Source organism: Colias croceus, chromosome 1, assembly GCF_905220415.1.
Source record: "Colias croceus chromosome 1, ilColCroc2.1".
Taxonomy (NCBI): Eukaryota; Metazoa; Arthropoda; class Insecta; order Lepidoptera; family Pieridae; genus Colias; species Colias croceus.
Genome location: NC_059537.1, coordinates 3,421,334 through 3,445,976, shown reverse-complemented (window position 1 = coordinate 3,445,976; position 24,643 = coordinate 3,421,334). Strand labels below are relative to the sequence as shown.

General features: G+C 33.4%; 2 protein-coding genes across 3 annotated transcripts; both read left to right on the top strand.

The window, feature by feature from the left end:
- Positions 1-1,321: 1,321 nt before the first annotated feature.
- On the top strand, positions 1,322-21,635 carry LOC123696267. 2 transcript variants are annotated; one of them, XM_045642345.1, is made up of 4 exons: positions 1,322-1,369; positions 19,741-19,949; positions 20,085-21,099; positions 21,175-21,635. In XM_045642345.1, exons 2-4 carry the CDS (start codon positions 19,775-19,777, stop codon positions 21,347-21,349), a joined length of 1,365 nt encoding a protein of 454 aa, XP_045498301.1. In that variant the 5' UTR covers positions 1,322-1,369; positions 19,741-19,774; the 3' UTR covers positions 21,350-21,635. The 2 variants fall into 2 exon arrangements, with proteins under 2 accessions (XP_045498301.1, XP_045498308.1); XM_045642352.1 differs by lacking the exon at positions 1,322-1,369 and adding an exon at positions 1,472-1,538.
- A 1,243-nt stretch (positions 21,636-22,878) lies between these two features.
- Positions 22,879-23,319, top strand: LOC123693658. The gene has a single exon (XM_045638846.1). It carries the CDS (start codon positions 22,974-22,976, stop codon positions 23,244-23,246), a length of 273 nt encoding a protein of 90 aa, XP_045494802.1. The 5' UTR covers positions 22,879-22,973; the 3' UTR covers positions 23,247-23,319.
- The last annotated feature ends 1,324 nt before the right edge of the window (positions 23,320-24,643 follow it).

Genomic DNA, 24,643 nt, shown 5'->3' with positions numbered 1-24,643 from the left:
CACTCTGAGGTATTGTTTTTTAGGTAGGTACCTACCGTGTGTTAACTTATATTTAATCTAACAAAAGCTATAAATTATTATTTATTTGTAAACATCTTATGGAATATTTCTAACAATAGACTGTTATATAATAATTATAACAAACGTGTGATAAAAAGCTCCTTTTATACAGACAGAGCATGAAATAAAAGAATTGAATAAAATAAGGAATTGGCTATATCAATCGAGGAAAACAATGCTAATTTCCACCTCCCAAAATAACGAGAGACGAGAAAATTTATTAAAGTAATGGTTAATTACACGGATCAGTGATTTCTATAACGAATCGTAAGTCACCTGGCGAACATTTCGGGAAATTGGCTTCGATTAAGAGAATCGATACCTCATTCAAATGACACTTCAATCGTCGCGGAGATTAGTCGCTCTTCGGAACGATTGGGACGCTTTTATTGGCTTGTTTATCGTCAATAAATTGAAACGTCAGGAGCGGAGAAACGTTTCGTGGAAGTGGTATGCAAAGTTTCCGATGCGAAAGTTTGAACTTGTTGAACTCCGGCTTTTTTGTATCTATTTGCGTTCGTGAGCGGCTGAAATGTAAAGGAAGTCGGATCTGGGAGTTCGAAGTCGTCCATCCGGCATGGGTTCTATCTTCCGTTCCCCCCGATCTCCCTGGCTTCATTAAAGCTGCCCGGGTCGTAGGGGCGCGGGGCGTCAGTGTTGCCAATTACAAACGTTCCCTGCGTATCCGGAGATCGAGTTGAAATGCCGTTATGAGTCCATTACGGAAGATATTACAATTTCAATGGATTACCAAGGATCATTTTCAGTTGTAATTGTTCAGTAAGGACTGTGAATGATGAATGTATGTAAGAATTTTTGTAAAAAAATAACAATAGTTATTATGTTACCGTAGCTCAGTTGTGAAAAATAACACTTATGCAATGGTAAAAAAAATCATGTATCTACAAGTAATCTCATTTTTAAACATTTTGGCTGGCATTTGGCATGATACCTGTAAAATTAAATACAAAATTTACGGATTTAGCATTTAGTTTAGTAACAATACAGTATGTAGGTACAAAAAACGAGAACAAAGGACACAATACACAAACTATAATTCCTAAAATATGGTGAAAGCAATAAAATCCTAAATAATTGTAAAGTTATCAGTCCTGCGCGAAATTATTACTACTTTTCTTTGTCTATCCATAAAAGTTTGGTCACCAATACAACGATCTAATATTTCGAGGTAAATAAAAGGCAACGTTAGCAACACCGCTGGATGGGCGCGTCCTGGCAGGCGCTGCGTTAGTCCGCGAGGAGCGGCGCGGTGGCTCAGCGCTCCGCAGTTCCCGGCCGACCGCCTCAGGTACGCGCCTGTTGCGCAGCAATGTTTATGCTACACTCAAACTTCGCTAGTCTATAATTGTCTGTGCCCGTTTTTTTCGCGCGCTTTTACTTACTCAACAACTTTTTTTAATCTGTGTTGTGATTGACTCTTCTAGAAATGTGAAATTATTTTTTAATTAGTTATTGATGTTAGTAATTTATTTTAATATTACTTTTTTATGGTCCCTGAAATATTTCTAAAATAATTTTTAAACCTGTGTGTTCCTCATAATTATAAAACTCATGTGAAATTTTTTTATGAAATATTTACTTGTTAAAATATATATTTACTAAGAATATGTACCTATATACAGTATAGGATAAGACTACTGAAAAGTTATCGTATGTCTACGTTAGTCGCAACCTAATTTGCACCTACGTGACACCTTCACAAATTCTGTCCAACAGCTCAATATATTGAACATACATATTTAACGCATCGCTCGTTCTATACATAAATTAAAGTAATCAACTTATAAACGAGTTATATTTCTTCTATATTGCTCTATAAGTAATCTATTTTTGCAAGCTTTATTTTGAAATGTGTACGCAAATGTATCTTTTATATTATCTTTCTAATATGAATGTGGAGCAAAACAATATAGTACAGTAACATTTATTACAAAGTATAAAGAATAATATAATCTTCTTGCAATAAAGGCTTTCATTCATTCATTCCTTCATTCTTTCATTCATTCATTCATAAAGAATAAAAAACTAGTTAATGCCCTTAAAACATGAATGTTTTATCCACTAAAAATATCGTTTATATTCTGGCAATATTTGCAATGGCTTTTATCTTTAGTCTACGCGCGTGACAGATTTTCGTTTCACAGCACAGATCAAATCAGGCGGGAAAATTTTCAGCACTTCTAAAATAAAGACATTGTCTATACGTTAAATTATATTTGAACAAAATTTCGTATTTGATTTTTGAGTGAATTGATGGCATGTTTTCTTAAATTGAATGTTAAATTGCGAATATATTTTATGAATATTTGAAGACACGACACTTATTTATTAATGAAAAGATAACATGGGATAAACGGTTTAGTTTCATACTTTTTAAAGGGAAAATGTTTCAACAAGTAAATATGCTTTTATTTTTATTAAAAAAATACTTACATTGGAAATAAGTTTTGTTGCATTTTCGAATACGATAATGTAACATTAAAATTACAATCTATTTCATATCAATTATATAAGTTTTGTTTGTGTTTGTTGCTTAAAAATGTACAGCTAAGCCTATGCATATACAATGGACCACAATTTCAGTTCATACTTTTTGCTTTTGATATCGAGTTTGGGTACAGGATAAAACTTTGTAGATGTAGCTTTTATAGGCGATCGGGATTACCCTTGGAGCATAAGGTCTCGAACTGTGCGTCCGTTTTAACATTTTTACGTTTAGATAAATATATTTTCATCTGTATATGAACGAAAGGTAAGGTATATTACTATAATACATACCTACATTTCAGAACGTGGTTTATAATTTGAACTGTTGATTCGGTTCGATTAGCATTTTGCAGTAGGTAGGTATAGGAGGATTGTAAGGATTGTAAGGAAATCAAGTAAATTGTATCACTACATAGTATAAAACAAAGTCATTTTCTCTGTCCATAATATGTCCCTTTGTATGCTTAAATCTTTCAAACTACGCAACGGATTTTGATGCGGTTTTTTTAAATAGATAGAGTGATTCAAGAGGTAGGTTTTAGTATATAATTTATTAGGTTTAAGTAAGCTAGTAATCATTATGTTGTAACTGCATGTTCTTAAATTCTGATACATTTGATTCATTAAAATTCTTGTCGCTTTATCAAATTGCCAATATATCATAGTTGTCTGTCCTTAATCTTCCACTCTCTTACGAGTAGGTATTATGAAAATTAATGCAAATTCGTTAAGCGGTTTACGTCTGTAAAGTGTAAACATTAAAACAATGAAAACTAAATGATGATGTTTGTTAAAAAGAGTTAACTCCATTACCGGTTTTATTCATTGATTGTTCATTTACGTAAGTGCTCGAATAAAAATATTAACTCTAGACTAATCACAAAATCGATACCAAAGACATATGATTTTCGAAATGATTAATCAAGTTGGTCACGCAAGTATCCAGGGGAAGTAATAAAAATATTAATAATGTTTTTTTAGATCATGAGCGAGATAAAATAGTTTTTGAAGTGAAACTTCTTTCACGGGGTTGGAAAAAAATTTAGTGTAACATTTTTTCGTTACACGTGACATTTTTCCGTTACGCGCCATTTTTTTTATCTCTACATGATTTTACGTATTTCTGTAAAGTTGCATAAGTATATAGTAAATTATTTTTTGAAAAATAGGGTCATAAATATGTTTCACTTCTTACGTGTGTACTGTTCACACACATATTTTTTTATTTTTTATAGTAAAACAACATAGGTGCATAATAGAGCATTGTGAAAGGCATAGGTATAACAATAGTATGTAATTGGAAATCATCGTGTGGCAGAATCGGGATTAAAAGCCTTGGAGAGGAAAAGGAAGATAATTAAGAGTTACCGTTTCATTTATTAGTAATCAGAGGCGGCTCGTGACAAAATTTTATGGGTGTTCACTTGAAATAAAACACTGAAAATACCTACTTACATGGTTTAATTAAAAAATTACTTATAAAGGAAATGCATAGGTACGTCTTTCTTTTTGGTGTGCAATAATATCTATAACTTGACACAATCTATTAACCTTCGTAAAATATGTCTGTTTTTATCGACACGGTCATTGAACTCGCGTATTGACTTTCGGTAGGTACGCGGAATCTAATGCTTTACGAATGTCTTGTCATTCGATAGACGCCAATTGCAGTTCATTCAACAAATGGTACCTACCGAGATTGTGAATGTTTTTTTATCTTGATTGAAAGATGAGCTAAGTCGTCAACGCCCGTTTCAGTCCAAGCACTCTCACCTCCGCCGGCCGCGCCCGCTTCAAATAAAAGACACGGAAAACAAAATATTTTGTTGCTTTCATGTTCATCACAACCACACAACCACGGTGTTTTCACATATTATTCGGATTTAAACACACGCGTATATGTTTTCGTTTTTGTCGTACATTTTTGCGTAAGGTCAAGTCCAGGCCGTGGCGGTCCCTTAGCTTTCAATTCAAGTCGAATTTGTAACGTTTTAACACACTTTTTAATGAACGCCACATTATAATTGTCCATTTTAACACTCACAAGTAATACTGATAACTACAGGCTATTTCAACAGTCAACACGTATCTTATGATTTTAATAAGAAAATTCCCGAATATAGGTACATTCGCGCGCGTGCAAGTTGACTAGAGTGTTTGTTTATATAGTTTGAGTGGCAACCTCGCGCGCAATCGCTGTCTTGTGGCGCGCGGTAAAAACGAACCGGCAACGTTTGCGGGAGCGGCGCTCCGAATTTTGCTATTTTTTCATAGAAAATCTTCTGTTTCACGCGCAGGACTCTGACAAAACTATCTCTTTCACTCCTATTGGATTTCGTATTAGAAAATGTACTAAATATTTTTTCATTGGAGCGCAATCGTCAGCGCTCCGCTACGCGCGTTATATAATACAGTATTATAACTACAGGTGTATGGAATGATGGAATGATGGATATATTCATTGGTATTGCCAGTAGTTTTTTACGATTACGATTGATTTTAAATAGTAATAATTAATATTAATAATGAAATTAAGGAGTATGATTTTATTATAATTATTTATGGGAGTTCACTGCACCAGCGCTCCTTAGGGCGAGCCGCCTCTGTTAGTAATGTAAAGCCCGAGGCTCTATACTCACTTATATTTTAACTGCTATTGGAGTCACACTCATGAATTTTTAACATGACTGGGGATTATTTGTTTCAATGGAAATGGAAAGAGAAGTTTCGTTAATGTATTTTTTTAAATAAAATATTATAAATAAATTTAAAAATTATTAAATATTCAATGTTATAAATAAAATTATTATGGTGCAAAACTACTAATTTATGTTCGTTAGACGATTAAGCTTCGTAAAATTTCGTAATTTTCGTAGCGTAGAATACGTGGAATGCGCTACGAAAATTACGAAGTTTGTATTTTCGTGATATGTGGAGAAGGAAATATTATGATTTCATTTTGAAAGTAATAAAATGCCCTCAAGTGACAATTGTCACGTAGTTTTCTAGGTCAAGTTCTGTTTAGTGCATTCGTAATTCCTTCATTATTCGTTTGAGATTATGAAAGTACTACGCTTTTGTCCTCTAACGAGTTCCTGATTACGGCTACACAGAGCTAATGAGTCTATATTTACAAAATAGGTATGATGTTATCTGTTGTACTAATTTGAACTGAATTTCATATCGTCTGACACGAATTCTGCACACGCTGTATTTGAGTTTCAGTCGGCTACAATAGAATGTTCTAATATACTTAACTATATAATATAAAGTATAAAATAAACTATATACTTAACAGCTGTGTACGTGTTGTTGTACGTGTACATAATATTAGGAGTGCTCTGTGATGGATTTTATCATAACAGGTGTCTTTAATATTGGCTTAATTATGTTAGCGACACCAAGCAAATGAGCAAATTATTGTGTTTATATAAATTATCGAGTGAAATATCACACCAAAAGATTATAAAAGGTGATTATAATTTGTACAGAGTATATTAAGCGTAAAACCACTTGGGTTACCTCCAATAATTACTTGTTAAAATTAATGTGTTCCAACGTGCCCTTAAATTTAAACCTCCAGGGAAATATTGACAAAGGCAAGATTATAAATTAATTATTCGTACTTTCCCCTGATAAATGATGTTTACCCTACGTCAGTGTTGTGTACTCAAGTAAGCAGGTGGGCTGGCAATTAGGGCAAGAGGGCCTAATGGCTTAACTCTGCTTGCGTGTAAATGTTTGCCGAATTTGATATTGTATTAGCGTGAATTCAATTTCGATAATCGCTCCTATTGATTGTGTTTATTGTTACAAATTAACCTATGACCTGCGGGGTTGATTGTAACTTTTACGTTCCGCTCGTAACTTGTTCATAAAAATTACCCTCACATCTTTCATCTTTTAGGATCAAAAATCTTGCCTGACTTTTTCTGTGGTTTAGTCTTGACCTTACAGCTGATATGATGTAGATTGTAGATATACTACTAGACTTTTATGTTTATGATATCAGTAGAGACATACCTAACTTTCTATTATTCACTAGTTCTCGACCCCATTTTTCTCAGCATAAGTCGATAACAACCAGTTAAGTGAGGTCTCACCTTATGACATTGTGTATGTGCCTGTCACTAATACGCAACTGTAGTTGCGGAAAAAAGTTTAAGTTGTAATCAGTTTTGTGAAAATAAAGAAAAATATTGTCACATAAAAAGTGATAAAAAGTCAGAATTTGTAGTATAAACTTTTTTGTTAAAAATATAATAGATTATCGTATTTTTCTGTAGTAATAAATATCAAGAGTTGTTATTTCTTAACGATCGAACATTTTAGGCTGTACTTGTAAAAATAAATATTGAATTTTCATAAAAGAAATATCTATTCTAAACACTCCGTTTTATTAAATAATATAATTGTTCCTTTATTATCAGAATTCAATTACTATAAATCTATATCGTTTGTCATTAAAACGAAGCAAATAAAAGAAATAATTGCATCACGGGGATAAAACACAAACGACATTCATTGACTAAGTAATTACTCGACTAAATGAGCACTAGCATAATTGTCCAATAATTCACTGCTACAAACTACAAGCCGATACTAAAACATATTTAATGCATAAATAATTTCAAATGAACATCATGAAAATTCATCGTGGAATTATTTGTCTGGGACCGCCCTCGACGCTTCCCTGTAATTTGTTATACTCGGTTACTGTTAAATAAATAAATGTGAAAACAGAGCATCATATTTACTATCTTTCTATTTTTGTTGTGTTTGTTACAATAACTGAAAAGATTGTGAAATATAACATGAGTGAACTAGACATTTTGCTAAAAAAATCAGGTTATTTTTTCTATCCTTTATCCATAATAAAAGGTTCTACTAAAATATTCATAAAGGTTGAAATCTATAAGGAAAAAAACCTACTGAAAAAGTATAATTTGCCCTTAAACAAATATTGGTGACGACCGATACTTTTGTATCATCGTAGTAGTTTTATAAATGTCTTGAACTATCGTTGAATATTCTCAATCACAAATGACCAATGAATGATGTAAGTACATTATTATACAATCATCCATATTTTGTTAGCTTGTAACGAGGCAATTAAATTCAAGTTCAAGCATCCATTCAACATCTACTTTCACTCAAGCGGTGTATCTTGAAGTGTGAGAAAATGAATTATAATATTTGCTAAGATTTAATGCTTGCACAATATATTCATTAAAAGTAAATAATGGAGAATAAATATTTGATGGTGCATCAGTAAATACGTGACGGAGAAATGTACGTTTTTTAGCGAGAAATAATCACGTTCGAATGCATGTGCAGAAAGAGAGTTATTGTTAAACTTATTTATTTTTGCAAAATGAAGATAATGGACCTACGAAATGAATATTAATAAATTAATAAAACAGTGAATGCGTTATGTTACCTACGAAATGTACTTTAATTTTTATATTATTTTGCGATCGTAATTTCTGAATTATACATTGTGCAAACATTGATTTTATAACATTGCTGGAAATTACAAAGCGTATGTTTTAATTCAGTTCCCGTTAACATACCCTTCAAACAATAAATGTTATACGCCATTTCACACGATGATTTCAATTAGATTCTCAATCAACTTTAGTACAATACCTGTCTCTTACGAAGAAACGAGGAAACGACTGCGGGCTCTGATGAGATGCCATAATTTTTGAACTAAAGTCTTCTTTTAATTCAAATGTAAAGGGAAGATAAATCTTTTTGTCTCAAAGAGAATGGGTGCTTGAAATCAAATATGGAAATGATGACAAAAGTTTTGGGTATCCGTTATGAAATCGTATTTTGTTTTACATTCAAGTCATCCAAGTTAAGAATTCTTCAGAAGTCTTATGCGAAATATGATGTTTGTTATGTAATTATTATTAAAGACCGTACAGGACTTTTAGCTGTTCGTTCGTGATTATATACGTATACATTACTACATAGCATATAGAAAATAAAAGACAGAATATCCATAAGTTATTAAGTACATCTACGTGATTTTTTATGAAAATCTATTCACAGGACAGATTTATAGTAATAGTAAGCAGAGCAGGATTTAATGCGTTTATAGAAAACCACTCCACATTTTAGGTCCTTTATCGCGTCGGCAGAAAATATTCATGTTCGAGCGAAATTCACGTAGGTATTTCGTATTTCTTAGAATTTACTCGCAAAGAAGCTGGAATCGAATCTCTTTCTTTAATTTACTTGACGAGGGTGAGTTCCAAATATTGACTTGTGCTACGTATACCACTATAAAAGCTGATAGCGACTGATTAAAGTAGAGATAAAGTGATATAAATAAACTACAATATGTGCCTAATATAAAATAACTCGTACAGAAGTCAGAACTAGCTGTGCCCCGCGGTTTTACCCGCAATGCTCCGCTCCTATTGGTCTTAACCCGATGGTATATAGCCTGTAATCTATCGAAAAGTGAAATAAGTTTTGAAAACGGGTCCATGGTTCCTGAGCTAAGCGCGTTCAAGCAAATGACCAAACTCTTCAGTTATATAATACTTATTCGTATAGATATGGTTTTTGAGGTACCTTTACCAGCATATGCCATAATGTTAAATATTCATGGCGCCTTTGAATCTTCCCATTTTGTCCCTGCATGTTACCCTTCACACTTATCGATTCAGTACTCATTTACATAAGTTGCCTATAAATAAATAGTGGCCGTGATATATGAAAAGCCGTTATTGTTGCTGCTTTAAGTAAATTGCTTGCAATTTTTCTTATAGAAAAACTGAGTAAGCGACTGTAATTTGCGGAATTTAAGATATTTACAAAGACAAAAAAATATTAAAACTTACAACTTACGTAAATATTTTGTGACAAAATCTGTTATATTTGTGCTTACCATTACAGTACTTAAATTCACGTTTAATTTGACTTACGATCACATCTTCTAACCTTTCCCAAGTAAATAGGCATGTTAAACAGTTTACATGACTCTGATATTACACGGTAATCATTCCACACATTTCATTATTAGCAAGCCACAAACAAGCATTACTATTACTTCATTTAATAAACTTTGTATAGCATGCGACACGAATTGAGTATAAACTTTTCGGCTTATATGAGCGCGGTTTTAACGTGATGTATGACGTTGAGTTACGGTTTCATGAGTAAGCAGTTTTGCCCCTCTTCCTCTTGTTTCTGAAGCGTGGTAAAGAAACAGGGCGGGATTCGTTTTTGAATACGAATGTTTACTTGAAAATTACCTTTTTAGCTATTTAGTATCGTAAAATGTGGATATGTTATTACTAATTATTATTATTATTATAATCGTGTTGGAACTTTTATAGCGCTGTGTTATTTGTATTTATTGTTTATTTGTATTCCTCGGTCAAATACTATTTGAACTCGTCGTCTTACTTACCTGTCATACTTTGATTTAAAATCCATTAAGTTTATTCTTGATCCACATACCGTGTGGATGACACATGACATCATTACCTTAATAAATATTGGTGAAAGAACAATGTTAAAAGTCACGGTGCATTAGGGAATTTTCCGGCTTCAGCGCGTCTCTCAACTATAAAAAATGGGACGTAAAAGTTTCTACGTAATATTTCGGGCTTCGCATTTCGTTCCGTGATAAAAATATAATCCTTTGGGCACTCAGATCGAGGGATGTAGCCTGTAGGTAACTAGGCGTCGTACGTGAAGCAACTATTTATATCATCAAGCCCTTTACCGACGAGCTTTCACACCTGTTCAAAGGCTGTTTATAAATACATATTGATGATGCTAAATTTGTGCTTTATACAGGTGAGGATCTTAATTTAATGAAGTATGTAAAGTGTGGACTGTGGTATACCTACTATGTATTTATCTATTCAATGTACTTTTAGTAGGTACCTACGTTGTTAATTCATTTTTCTTCTGGCTTTTAAAAGTATGTCTATTTACTCATAAAAATAATGCTAAAATTATACAAACGCATTAGTATAAAGATTGTGTACCAGTAACTTAGTAAGTATAATTTAAAACAGCTATGGAAAAGCGGAAAACGCAGCGAAATACCATTACATAGATGTGTAGATAAAAAGCACCGTACCTTCAGGCAGTTACCATTAATCTTTATTGGAATTCCTTTATGGCCAAAAACTCCAATATTAGATTGGCCACTAACTGCTATTGCGAATCCATAGCCCATTTTCCTGTTAACATCGATAGAGAAATACAAACGGAAAACTCGTACAATTACACAAGTATGTGTATATTTTTTTTAAATAAATAAATAAATAAATGAAAGGGTTTAAGGTAGAGTCGAAAATATGAATGTTTTTGCTTATTTACTCGAAAGAGGCTTTGTGCCATGTTTAATTTTTGTAATAAAAATTACATTTAATATAAGACGCGAAACTATAAAAATAAGAAGTTATATTTTATAAAGTGAAAATTTTGAATACACGCATGTTTGATAATAATTAAAATATATGTAATTAAAATATACTAGATATCCTAAATTCTGGGCTAGCCAACCTTCTTGAAGTTTGGCTGCCAATTTACTACTCGGAAAATGAAAATTGTTACGAGTAGAACACTACGGTATAATAGCAAATTAAAAATAAAACTGTTAACAACGTTTTGTAAGTAAAGATTTTTATCTAAGTTATAAATATCCAAGCTAAATAAATTTACCGAAGGATTAATTGGAACATTCTCGAATATTTAAATGAACGCTTAATCGGATTATTTTGATAACAAAATATTGAGTCAAATATTGGGCAAAATATTAAAACACGAAATAAAATGAAATAATGTATTCTTTTGTAAAGCTATTTTGATGTTCACAGTAGCATAAAAATTGGTATGTAAAATAGAATATGTATGTTCGTGTGGTTTAACGACTTACAAATTGATTTACACACGTCAAGAATCTCTCGAAAATAACGAACGTTGGGTAAAAACGTGACTATTGCTCTATAAGTGTAAAACAGAATCAATTTACCTGTTTCATATACATCATACTCGAGTATAAAGGTAAGGATACAATATAGATAGGATCCACATCGTGTGTCCTTAATCTTGGAGTAAGCCTGAGTGCACATTGAATTATATAATCTGGGGATTATTTTTATGTAGGTGCTCACAGCTCGTCTGTATAGCGTGTTTCAGCTTTATAACTGCGACGGTTGAAATGAAATGTGACTTAAGATGTAGCTGGAATTGTGTCATGGATAAAGGTGTATTATAATAATTTGAGTGGTTTTTGATAACAATTCCCGTGGAAGGTTACAGTCAAATGTTGAGAAATTGAAAAAGATTTGTTTCAATTTGTGTAGGAGATAGCTCATCTAATAACAAGTTAGGTGGGTGGTTTATTAAGGTAATTTTGGTAAATACTTATTTCTCGTGTTAATATTATGATATGTTGCGAGTTGAGACAATAATTTTGCCTTATACTCGAAAACAAAACATTTCAAAGTTTACACTCCTCGGTGTAAGATTGACTTTTATAATGGTCGACCTTCTTAATGTTTTCAATTTCGTTTGTTTTGATTCACTTTCCAAACTAATTACTTAGAAGGCTGGAACACAAAACAACGGTCGAATAAATGAATTCGTTTGAGGAACTTTCCAAACGATCTGACTTCCGCAGTTTTCTTGATTGTTGCCATGTTCAAATTTATTATTACCATGAAAACATTTCCATCCAATCATGCCTGTATTAAATGTACTTCCACAGTGCACGTGAGTCATATTTGATATTATTAAATCAAAACAATACAAACTCCTTACAAAGCATACGTAAAGCTATACATTTCAAAACGATGTGAGCAGGGGTTCGATAACAATACAAGGAAATGCCAAACATATTCCCTTGTTTATAAACGATAGCGATCATTCATTTGTTTCAATTAGCTTCAGATGAGTAGCGAACCATTTAAGGCCGTACAAAACATTGGCATAAAATATTCTAGCCCCGATACTTGATATAAACGGCCCTAGGGCAACAAGTTCTGACCAGTTATAGACTGAATAATTTCTAAGTTAGACGATCTAACAGCTAGCTTTAGAAAATTGCTTGTTTGTCTCTTTGTTAAATCTCAGTCTATTTTAGATGTTAATGAAGCAATCGCAATAAAATTTATGATTTGAATTGCTTAATTTAGGGAATGGCGCTACGAAAATTTTCTTATTATAAAATGTAGTTTAAAGCAGTTATGAATATAAACATCATAACTTTGTAGTGAAACTACTATGTAGATATCATCAAACGAACATCGTTATCAGTTTCAATTTCAGTAATCATAGAAATGCTTCATAATAATTATAAAACATTAAAATACTTCATAAAAGCATGTCACACGATATCAAGCACAACACGCGTGTTCCACGATGTAAAATAAAATAAATCGCTTTTCAAAACAGTATTTTTACAGAACGTAAAAATGTGTCGTTGGAAACGGCTGATAAGAGCGTTATAAATCCGGGACATTAAACATTCATTTAAAAACATTCTCGGAAATTTATAAAAGTAAAAAGAGGAAATCACGCTATATAACAATAGAGGCGATTAGTGGGGGCATTCGTCCAACCCCCATCGTTAAATCTTTAGGGGCAGGTTAACGGGTGTCCGCACGCAGTGCACAAAATACTGAACATTATCGCTATATAATCCAGGAATACATTCCAGTAGTATTGGAGTGCTTATGGTCGGTTATTAATTATATGTGGTTGGTAGACCGCATGCTTTGTCTATTCCTGCGACGATCAATACGAGATCTATAGCTAGGATTAAACCTGTCAAACGCAAGTGTGTCGCACCTGGGAGCTCTGGTAAACTTTTATTCGATAATTTTCCGTGTATTGTGATGTCAATCTCTGGGGTCTCTATTCTTTAACTAACGTGATATGTTTAATATATTTTAAAAAGATCTAAGGTTATTTTTAAAGATTGTTTAAGAAACGTACGAAAGAAAGAGATTTATTAAAGCGATTCACGTTAACAACGCCATTGCCAAAACGTTCGTCGTTTAAGAGACACGTTCTTTGAGGAAAAATATTGCGAATCTCAACTATTTCCTCAATCGCAAATTGTTTGTTTGAGAGAAGCTTTCATACCGTTAAATCAGTGTTCGATTTGAATGGTTCATTACGCTACGGGTTCATAAGAATTTATTTGATCTCAACCTTATTTTTCTAACGGAGATGAAAAATCGTGGGAGAAACAGCTAAAGGGTTTTGGAGTTTTCTTTGTCTTTACCTTTTTTACTTTTCGTAATATTTTCTCATATTACTTTTTGTTTGGCAGTCGAGTCAAAGAAATTCAAAATATAACACGTTTTAAGTTGTAATAAATTCTTGCTTTGCTAAAAATAAAATTTGAATATTATTTTAATACGATAAGAAAATAAAATATTATAATAAGTATTTTAAGTCAAGATTTCTTTGTCGATCTAAATTATCATACTTTGTACAGATGCTATAGAATCTATAGCATATAGTATAGATGCCTTATAAATATGCTATTTTATACAACTTTTACAATGCTAATAGCCGATATCATTTCCATATTATAAACTAGCAAACATTTCCTTTATTTCTTTTCATCTTGCATTCTTGATTCACGCAACAAAATTTGACTACCGTAGGATTCACTGTAAAAAAAGTAGAGTTGACAAAATATATAAGTAATTTATACAAATTTAGGGAATGGCCGTGGGTTGTCTCGCTCTGTTGGTTACAGAGGGAGTAGAGGTGATTTAGACGCTCGTTGTCTAACAAAAAGCCTACATGCTTGCTTGTAAATCACAAACTGAATTTGAGGGTTTAAAAAAAGATTATTTTTTTCAGAGTTACGGACGAAATGTCTTGTGAATTTGAGATATATTTACATATTCTTCTTGTTCCTTCAATTGTAATTCGGGCCTTAATGATAAAACAACAGGGATTTCGTTCGACAAGATTTTTTTATTTTAGTAAACAGTTTCTCACTAAATTACACTCTCTCTTTAATAAAAAGGAGTAATCTACCACAACGATTCTTTATTCTAAGCAAACATTAAATTGTGTTTAATCTAAATTTCAGAAATCTTAAGGGAGTAATAAATTAAACTCCGAAGTGCTTTACATTACTCGCAGTATTTTTGCGAAGCTTGTAATTATCCTAAATGAGTATCTACTGAAGTAACACTATCCATACTAATATTATAAATGCGAAAGTAACTCTGTCTGTCTGTCTGTCTGTTACTCAATCACGCCTTAACTACTGAACCAATTTTCATGAAATTTGGTATGGGGATATTTTGTTACCCGAGAAAGGACATAGGCTACTTTTTATCCCGGGAACAGGACGCAATCCCGGAAATCCCACGGGAACGGGAACTATGCGGGTTTTTCTTTGACTGCGCGGGCGAAGCCGCGGGCGGAAACCTAGTTGTAAATAATTCCGCTAACAATTTCCCGACCGCTACCAATTAATTTTAATTAGAATTATTTTCCCAATGAAATTTTTTCTGAGCAAAGCTTCCGGATGAAATACTTTACTATTATTACTTTACTTTATCGAGTGCTAGCGAATTTCTTCCACTTCACTTAATATTTTTTATTATGAGTGAGCGGAAATTTAAATGCTTGAATAAATTATCATTTAGGGTCAACTCACACCAAAAGAGCGGCGAATGAAATCAGTAGTATCAGTGCCATATGAATTTTAACTTTATTTTCATTACTATAATACTTATTATCGCATGAGAAACTCGAACGAGTCGCGCGGATGCCCGCGGCGCCGCGGGCTCGAGTTTCTCAGGCGATAATAAGTTTTATAGTAATGACAATAAAGTTAAAATTCATATGACACGGAAACTGCGCTCCGCTTCGCTGCGCTTCGCCGCTCTTTTGGTGTGAGTTGACCCTTAATTTCACGTTCGTTGGATTGAAATGAAATCTAATTCTACAAACGTGTTAACGATTTCTTTCACTATCGAGTGATAAAAACGAATCACATATTATTTCTTATAAAAAGGAAATTCCATAAAACAGCTATAAGACTTTTATTTTTACAACAGAACAATGTAGTTTTCATTTCTTTTTATTTCATTCGAAAAGGTAATAATAGAACCGCAGTGGGACATTGCATCCGAGCAGAATAAGTTTGTAATAAAATGTTGCAATTTCAAATGTGATCACAGAGCAATAATGTTCAAACACATTACCTTTGTTCACTCTATATAGGTACATACCAGTATATTAATACGCACAGGGTTGTCTCATACATATTTTAGAGAGCTTCCTACACGTATGGCGATGATAAATATCTTGTTGTTTTCGTATTGTAATGTTCATTTGTCAAACATATGTTACAATAAAGTGGGGAGTAGTCGTTAATCGTTAAATATACTCCTACATATTTTATTAAATTTCGACCATAACATACCCATACAACATACCTAAAGATACATTTTAAAAGAATACTTACTCCTAAAGTTACATTTAAAAAGCAATAAGTAGTCTATTTTCACATAGTAAGAAAGTCTAGTTTCCAACGCTAAGTTGTAGCGACGTTGTCTAGTTTCATACAGCCACTCACAAATCACGAACCGGCTTACATCTCCTATTTCCTCACTAGACTTCAATTATTGGTCTAGGCGGGACCATGTACGACGTCACGGTGAGATTTTGTGAAGTCGAATTTAATAAAACATCGTAGTGAAAATAAAGTGTAATAAATTTGTTTGTAGAACGTTATATTTGTTTATCAATTCTAAAGTTATACTTAATATCCTAAAAACTTTTAAAGACATATCCATACTCCATACTAATATTATAAATGCGACAGTAACTCTGTCTGTCTGTCTGTTACTCAATCACGCCTAAACTACTGAACCAATTTTCATGAAATTTGGTATGGAGATATTTTGATCCCCGAGAAAGGACATAGGCTACTTTTGATCCCGGGAAAATGACGCAATCCCGGAAATCCCACGGGAACGGGAACTATGCGGGTTTTTCTTTGACTGCGCGGGCGAAGCCGCGGGCGGAAACCTATATTATGTAACGGAATACATCCATAATGGGTGTGAGAAAGGGAGATGTATTGAAAGTAAATTAGAAAGATACAAAATATTATTACTTACCTTCATACAATTTAACAAATTCTATGATCGATTTACTGGAACATTCATAACACAGAAAACTAAAAAGTAACAAGAATATGGACAGTATTTTCGATTTGAGATAACGGTCTCATTTATCAAATAGTTAATGTGAATAATCTAAGAAAGTTTTACGAATAAACTAAAACTAATAAAGATGGAGATTATTAGTCTTCATTTAGAACTGAACCAAGTTAATTGAACACGACAAGGAATGATTTATTCGATCAAATATTAACGAAGAGGTCTGAACTTTGGACCCTTTCAGACTCGAAGCTCCTCAATAGTTATATATTACTTGTATGAGTTTATATAACAATGCTCGAAGTTAAATTATAATGTATACAAAGTCGATATGTTTCTACGTCAAATATACTGATATTGTTTTACTTGTACAGTGTCATTATGATCTTATCAACAAAGTCTACCTACATTCATATTATGTTCTAAGAGCTTAAACATTATTTAAGTTAAACTAATTTAAACTTGTACTAACTCAATATCGTTTCATATACTTACTTGTTTTAAACATAAACTTCTGTGATCAAAAATAATACATACAGATCAATTAGGTACACAAACATACATTTATTAAAACAACGAAGGGTCTACGCGTGATGCTCGTCTCATATTGCTTCTCTGATACTTAAGCATCTTTAAAAGATATTACGGCATTCCTTTATGATCCTGGATAATGTTGCGAAAGCCGTAAATTCAAATGTGGTTTTTATACTCAAAGTTATTGAATTAAGATGTTCGTGTAGATTCCCTTTATTCGGGCGTAGGGGGATGCTTATCCAGAGTTACTATCATTTTATGTCACATAAAATCAGGTTCGTTCGTAAAATGCTACCCTCCGTCACTTCGATAATGTTGCCATGTAAAATTAAATGTCAACATATTTGTTACGGGCAATAACTTTATGTATCCAGCAATGGAATATTTTTCATGGCGCCCGCGCCGTTAATTAATATTCACAATGCTGATTCACGCCTGTTTATGAATATGATAAATTTTATGTATGCCACATTAAGAATCATTTGTTCAGCCCAAAATTAATTAATGGAATTAATGAGTCTGTCACATTAATTTTAAAATAACAGTAACAGTACTTTATTAATTATGAAGATAAATCAGTTACGAACCAAAAATTATCGTACCTACTTAGTTATCGAAAACATATTAATTTAAACTTTTAGTACTCATTGAAAATCATCATAAATAGTTCCTGCAAATAAATCTACAGGTATTTAGCTCTATTGAAATCTTTGGCAGTTAGAATGTTCACAAAGTTATGTTTCATTGAAGCAGTGAATGTTCGGACTTCAGAAGGCATTACAAATGAACTGACCGGAGTATTTCAGTCTTTCTGCAAAGTAAATGCTGAAGAAATTAGTTCATTAAGCAATTTACTCTTCTGTGTTTATTAACATAACTTACAATAAATAGGTATATAGTTTGCTACCTTTGTAAAAATTTAACTTGTTTGAAGATGTTTGACCAAGGTAAAAAGTAGTCTGTCATTCTCTAGCCTTGTATAACTTCAAACACAAAAATTATATAATAAAATCGCTCTGTGGCGACGTAAAAGAAAGACAAACAAATGAACATGCAAATGTATAAACATTTTACAATTTAGAAGATATTGGCACATTAGCAAGTATTCAGTTTTAACTTTTAACTGTTTTAACCTCAAATTCAAAATAATAACGAACACGATCATTATTTCTGAAGTTCACTTCGCATCCACACGTTTATTGATCATTATTCTGACAGCCTCGACCGTTACCCGTATCATGTAGCAACACCCCTGTATTAAAAATTTCATTATGATCGCCCAATAAAAACATCCTCCTAAATGCAATAATGGAATAAACTCTATTCATGGTTTTCGAAATTGTTATTCAGCAAAAATGTTCTCATAAAATGTCTCTATGGGGCCTTTCCTGTGGATAATTGATGGTTCCTGAAAATTTATGTGTTCCGAAAGCCTTTGTGCGAAATAAAAATGCGAAACAGGGTGGTATTGAGGAAATTGAGCCGTGGTTTTTGTTCCGGAACCGACAGTTATGATATACGTGACGTGTCCAGGCCGGACAAATGATAGAGGATAAAAATCCTTGTTACATTGTTCTATCTTCACATTTAAACAGGACAGTGTTTTGGCATTGGGCCAGTTTAACGACTTGTTGATAGTCATACTTATCACATTATGGCTCTTATTTTCAATTTTCATACATTAGTTATAATATGTCCTCTTATCTGAAAGACAGTCAGAACAAAATGGAGAAATTGTAAAACTGCTAAGGTTATATAAAAGTACTATCATTACTATAATTCAATAATTTAAAAGTCTTACTTTTTAATTTTTGATATAGGTAAGTATTTCGTTTTCTTTTGTACATCAATATTAGGTATACAGTATCTACCTATAAGCATATAACAGAAAGGCGTTAGCTTCTTCTATTTTCGTAATCAACAGATGTGATGTTTCCATGTGTTTGTAAAAAGGTGTAATTACGTATGATGTGTTGGTCCTTGGAATTAGCAATATAATGGATAGTAATACAATGCGACTGCGATATACATTATACATAGATAACACATGCGATATTTCTCACGGCTAGTAGGTACGTTATTAAAAATTTCTAAAATAATAGTGAATGTCCTAGATCGATAGCATGGAAATAAATTTTCATTTTAATAGAAAATAGGTTGAAAGCTTTATAAAAGATTTTATTTTTAAAGAGTATTATAATGGTAGTAAGTTGTATGCAACTAATACACCATTATAATAGTAGTTCAACGTGAATATTTTTTTTAATATTATAATATGTATATTGTATAGATAGATTATGTTGAACTATTTTACCAATTTTCAGCTGAATGGGAAAATTTTCAACTTTTTATTGTCTAGATTAACTGTACCAAAAGTCGCAAATCTATATAGTAAACCAATAAATGATAATCGCTTTTCCATTTGTCTTGACTATATTCCTAATTTTCTTTTTTAAAGACGAAGGCGGGGCGGGCGAGCGGTGCGTGGGCGCATGGCGTTGCTGTACCGCGCGACGCGGCTCAAAGACCGCGCCGATACGCACGTGTTCACTTTCGTCGTCACCCGGTCCGCCACTAGGGAGCCCGACCGTGACGTCACCTCGAAAGACTTCAGCTGCGCGCACCAGCGATGGGCCGTGGCGTTCAGTCGCACAGATACAGCGCTAGGTGGGTTCAGAAATATAATATTATATATTATAATATTACAATGCAATATTAGAATTAGCCTTACACATTTATAATTATTATAAGTACGTGTCGCCACAAGCTTAAATAGCTATATGAACAAGATTTTATTTTCAGGCGTCTATTTGGTATGGCGAGGTGTCTGCGAGGGTATGCGAGTTTATGTCGACTTCACTTTCACTCTTCTAAGCCGCGATCACTTCACTGCTAATGAAGGTTTCTCTGGGAAGCAGGTCCGTTTTAACGCAGGATGTGCGGCTCAAGGCCGCGGGCGATGCGTCTCTCTCGCCGAACTCACCGCAAAGTTCGCAGACGCACGCGGCGAGTTCCAACTCGAGTTGAGTATGTCGCGTGTAAGAACTCTATATTCGTCTGAACTTCGTGCTCCTCGACTTGACACTCCTCCTTTTGCATTCGCTGGGTTCGATTGGTCTGTATCAGCTACTGGTGGAAGTGGAAAAGAACCATTAAGTCTGCGGTTGGTGCGATTATCAGGAGAAGGACAATTATGCAGAGTACGATACGCTCTCGCTCTTGGTGAAGGTGATAGACGGATACACTCTGGACCACTCGAGTGCTTGTGTGATGCAGAAGGCCGCACTCCGCCTTGGATACCTCGTCCGCCTTCTCGACTTCTTCATAAGGGCGTAAGATTGACTGTGGAACTTGTATGGGCAAGAGCTCTGGCTGAATTGGCTGTTCCAGTAGGCGGAAGGGCGGCGACGTGTTACGATCGTGATAAGCAAGCGTGGGCGATGCGCTGTGATACACATTCAGAACTAGTGAGACTTCACATGTTGTATCGGGACGTTCACCATGTGCCCAGAAATCATCTTCGGTACGTCAGTTGGTCTGCGTGGTTAGTGCGTACTGTATCAGCACCAGGCGAGCCAGATGCCTGTGAGTTACCTGGTGCACCCTTTGAAAACTATTACGCTCAAGAAAATGCCGATGAAGGTCTTATGATGGAGACGGCATTGCGGGTTGAGGATGTATCCCGCGCTGGAAGTCCCTTCTTACATCCTGGTGGAGAGGTGCGAGTGCGCATCGAATGGGGTGACACTTATTTACTCTTCCAAGCTACCTATCATGTTTATGATGATCTTTGTCGTTTACATGCTCATCAAATGAGGTAATTAACTATGGAAATGACTTTATCCACTTTTATTGTCTTAGCAAAAAGTTAAACTACAACATTTTTTTACAGACGAGAAATCGCTGCTCTACAAGCGGAGAACTACTCTCTGGAGCGGCAGCTGTTCAGCTACCAGAAGAGTCTGGCGTACGCGCAAGCGCAAGCAGGCGAACCGGCAACGGCGGAAGGCGGTGGTAGACGGTCACCAGCAGAACGGTCGCTGTCTACTGACACTGAGTATGCTTGAGATGGGTCTAATCAGCGTTCTTCGTTGATCTCTCTTATTATACCCACGAACTCTTCTCTCTTCTCGACTGATTCTGACATTTTTGAGCGATTTATCTATTTTTCTAAGATTTTATGGCGAGGTGCGCCTCGTCCGCACCGCTTTCCGCCGGTCGCCTGCACTCTCGCCGCTCGGATCTATCGATAGCTAGTAGTTATATTCGACTACTTTTTCTATTTATCTGTACATAAAATATATTTAGATATTATATATTATGTATATTTCTTAACTTGAAACTCGAATTCATATACTGCAAACAGTCGATTATGATTAAAATTATTTGAAATGTATATTTATGTGTTTTATTTCACCCATTATAGTAAATGCTTACAGACACACAGATACACAAAGATACAGATAAGTCAAGAGTAAATACAGAACTTTTTAGGTTAACAATATACCATGGATAATACATATACGATAAAAACATTAACAAATAAATTTAAATAAGACCATTCATAAAAATTCTTACGATAGCAAAGGCAAAAACGAAATTTTTAATAAGTATAGATACATAAATAACTTAGACGTTAGAAAAACTGAATAATATTTATACAGTATCTATACTAACACTATAAAAAGGAAATGTTTGTATGTATGTATGTATGCATGGTTTTCACGCATACACTACTGGACCAATTTTGATGAAATTTGACACAGACAATCTTTAGACCCTGAGAAAGAACATAGGCTTTTTATTGCGAAATATGTAACTACCACGGGCAAATCCGGGCGGACCGCTAGTCACTTATAAAACAAACATTATTCTCAGAAAAATGGACATCTACATTATTGATAAATTTTACTACTTACTATAATTATTATTCCTGCCCTACTAATACAATTCCGTGTTTCCAAAGCATGCACAAACAAGAAACATTCATGGTCTGAATTGTGAACAACTGGTTGTTTTTTAAATATAATATTAAAAGATTCTTTTGTGAAAAATGGCTAGTAGCTTATTGTGATTTTGAAATGCATAGTGTATTTTAAAACAATAAGCTGTATTATACTTTTGTAATAATGGATATAATAAAAACAGTGACACAATACTTTTTTTTAAGTAATTGAGATAATAAAAGTCCATTTCCTATCCTATTTGTGAGTTCAAGATATTTTGGATATTGTAAGGTATATTTTTAATAAAATAAATACTATTTTTATTAAATAGGTCAGTCTATTTCTAATACTACATCGATTATATTCTTATCACTTCTTATGATGATTAAATCTAACTTTATCAACGTTAGGCCGTATTTGAAAAATTATGCACTAACAAATAAATTGACTATAGCTTAAAATATAGAGCAATCATTCTGTGAGCCTAGAAATTAGTAATCTTAAAACAATTTGTGAAATTAGAGTAACGCTCAATGATATAAAATATAATATTAATTTAAATACATAGAAACGATACTCTCATGACTTTTAAAAGTTGTGAACGCGTCTTACGGATGTCATGCTTGACACATGACAGCTTTCAAGTTTGTTTTGACATTTTGCTCACGTTGTGATATATTTGTTTACAGAATACAGAGGTTATATTTGTAAAATTAAATAAAACTATCGAATTTAAACAATAAAAATGGCTCAAGGTAAAATGAAAGTAAAAAGTAAGTTGCCAAATGGCACGAAAGTGAAGAAGGCGAAAGGAAAAGCAGTAACAAAGCGTAATAACGCGCCAGTGCGCAGTAAATTTAAGGCAGTGGAAAAGAATAAAATGAAGGCAAATGTGACTAAAATGGTGAATGCTGCAGCAGAACAGCAGTTGAGGGCTCTAGCTACGGATACTCCACAGTTATCAGCAGCTCAACAAAGAGTGGCAGCCGCTCCAACGGCCCCTGCACCTGCCAAATAACAAGCTTCATGTTAATATCTATGTAAATATTATTATGTAAGTTAATATAATAATAAATTATTTAAGAAAGTAAGTGTTTTAGTTTATATATCTATTTTCATTAAAAGTTGTGAGTAGTACAAAGTCTGTTATGAATATAATCAAATACTACTTGGGAAATGTTGAAAATACTTTCTCCAGGCAACATGCTTTATGAAATACTAGCTGTTACGTGCAGCTTTGCCCATTTGTCAAATAAAATTTATTTTCAAGGTATTAACTATTTTATCCTTGGGATTAGAATATATCTAAATACTTAAAAGCAATCTTATCGATAACACCACAACCCTACGTACTCGTTCACTCAGCATGCGACATTACCTTGAATATGTTACCCACATACGCAGGTTACTTCTTTTATACTTACTGTTGTTGTTGGTATTTATTTTCATCCATTATTATATTTGAATAAAAAAGATCGCTACTAATTTTCTAAGGAAATATTATTGTGCAGTTAGTATTGTAGGTACCTAAAAAATTCGGTCTTTTCTTCTGGTCCACTTCAAAGAATTATATTAAACAACCTAATGCTCTTCAAATAATTGTACAATAATTTAAATTGAAGTGTCTGTCTGTAATTTCAAAACATCTGTATTTTATTGTTACTAATCTATATAATTACGTAAATAATATACCTACCTATCCGATATCTACCTACCTACCTACTTATACATTACTATCGGTCCGCCCTGGCTTCGCCCGTGGACCCGTGGTACATATTTCGCAATAAAAGGTATATAGCCTATGTTCTTTCTCCAGGTGCAAAGATTGCCTGTGCCAAATTTCATCAAAATCGATTGAGAGGTTTAAGCGGGAAAGCGTAACAGACAGACAGACAGATAGAGTTACTTTCGCATTTATAATATTAGTAGGGATTTAAATTAAACCTTAACCTAATGCTCTTCCAATAATTGTACAATAATTTATATTGAAGTGTCTGTCTGTAATTTCAAAACATCTGTATTTTATTGTTACTAATTTATATAATTACGTAAATAATATACCTACCTATCCGATATCTACCTACCTACCTACTTATACATTACTATCGGTCCGCCCCGGCTTCGCCCGTGGACCCGTGGTACATATTTCGCAATAAAAGGTATATAGCCTATGTTCTTTCTCCGGGTGCAAAGATTGCCTGTGCCAAATTTCATCAAAATCGATTGAGAGGTTTAAACGGGAAAGCGTAACAGACAGACAGACAGATAGAGTTACTTTCGCATTTATAATATTAGTAGCTTATAGTAGGGATTTAAATAAAAAATAAATAAATATTTTATAGCTGTCAATCTATTGTTTACCATTATAACGGCTGTATATGATGTGATTGGTTTTCCTTTTTTTTGATGTAATTT

Coding starts and splice junctions, on each gene's coding strand:
- LOC123696267 (XM_045642345.1), top strand. CDS start 19,775: ATGGCGTTGCTGTACCGCGCGACGCGGCTCAAAGACCGCGCCGATACG. Junction 19,950..20,084: donor TCGCACAGATACAGCGCTAG/GTGGGTTCAGAA, acceptor TTTTATTTTCAG/GCGTCTATTTGGTATGGCGA. Junction 21,100..21,174: donor TTACATGCTCATCAAATGAG/GTAATTAACTAT, acceptor ATTTTTTTACAG/ACGAGAAATCGCTGCTCTAC.
- LOC123693658 (XM_045638846.1), top strand. CDS start 22,974: ATGGCTCAAGGTAAAATGAAAGTAAAAAGTAAGTTGCCAAATGGCACG.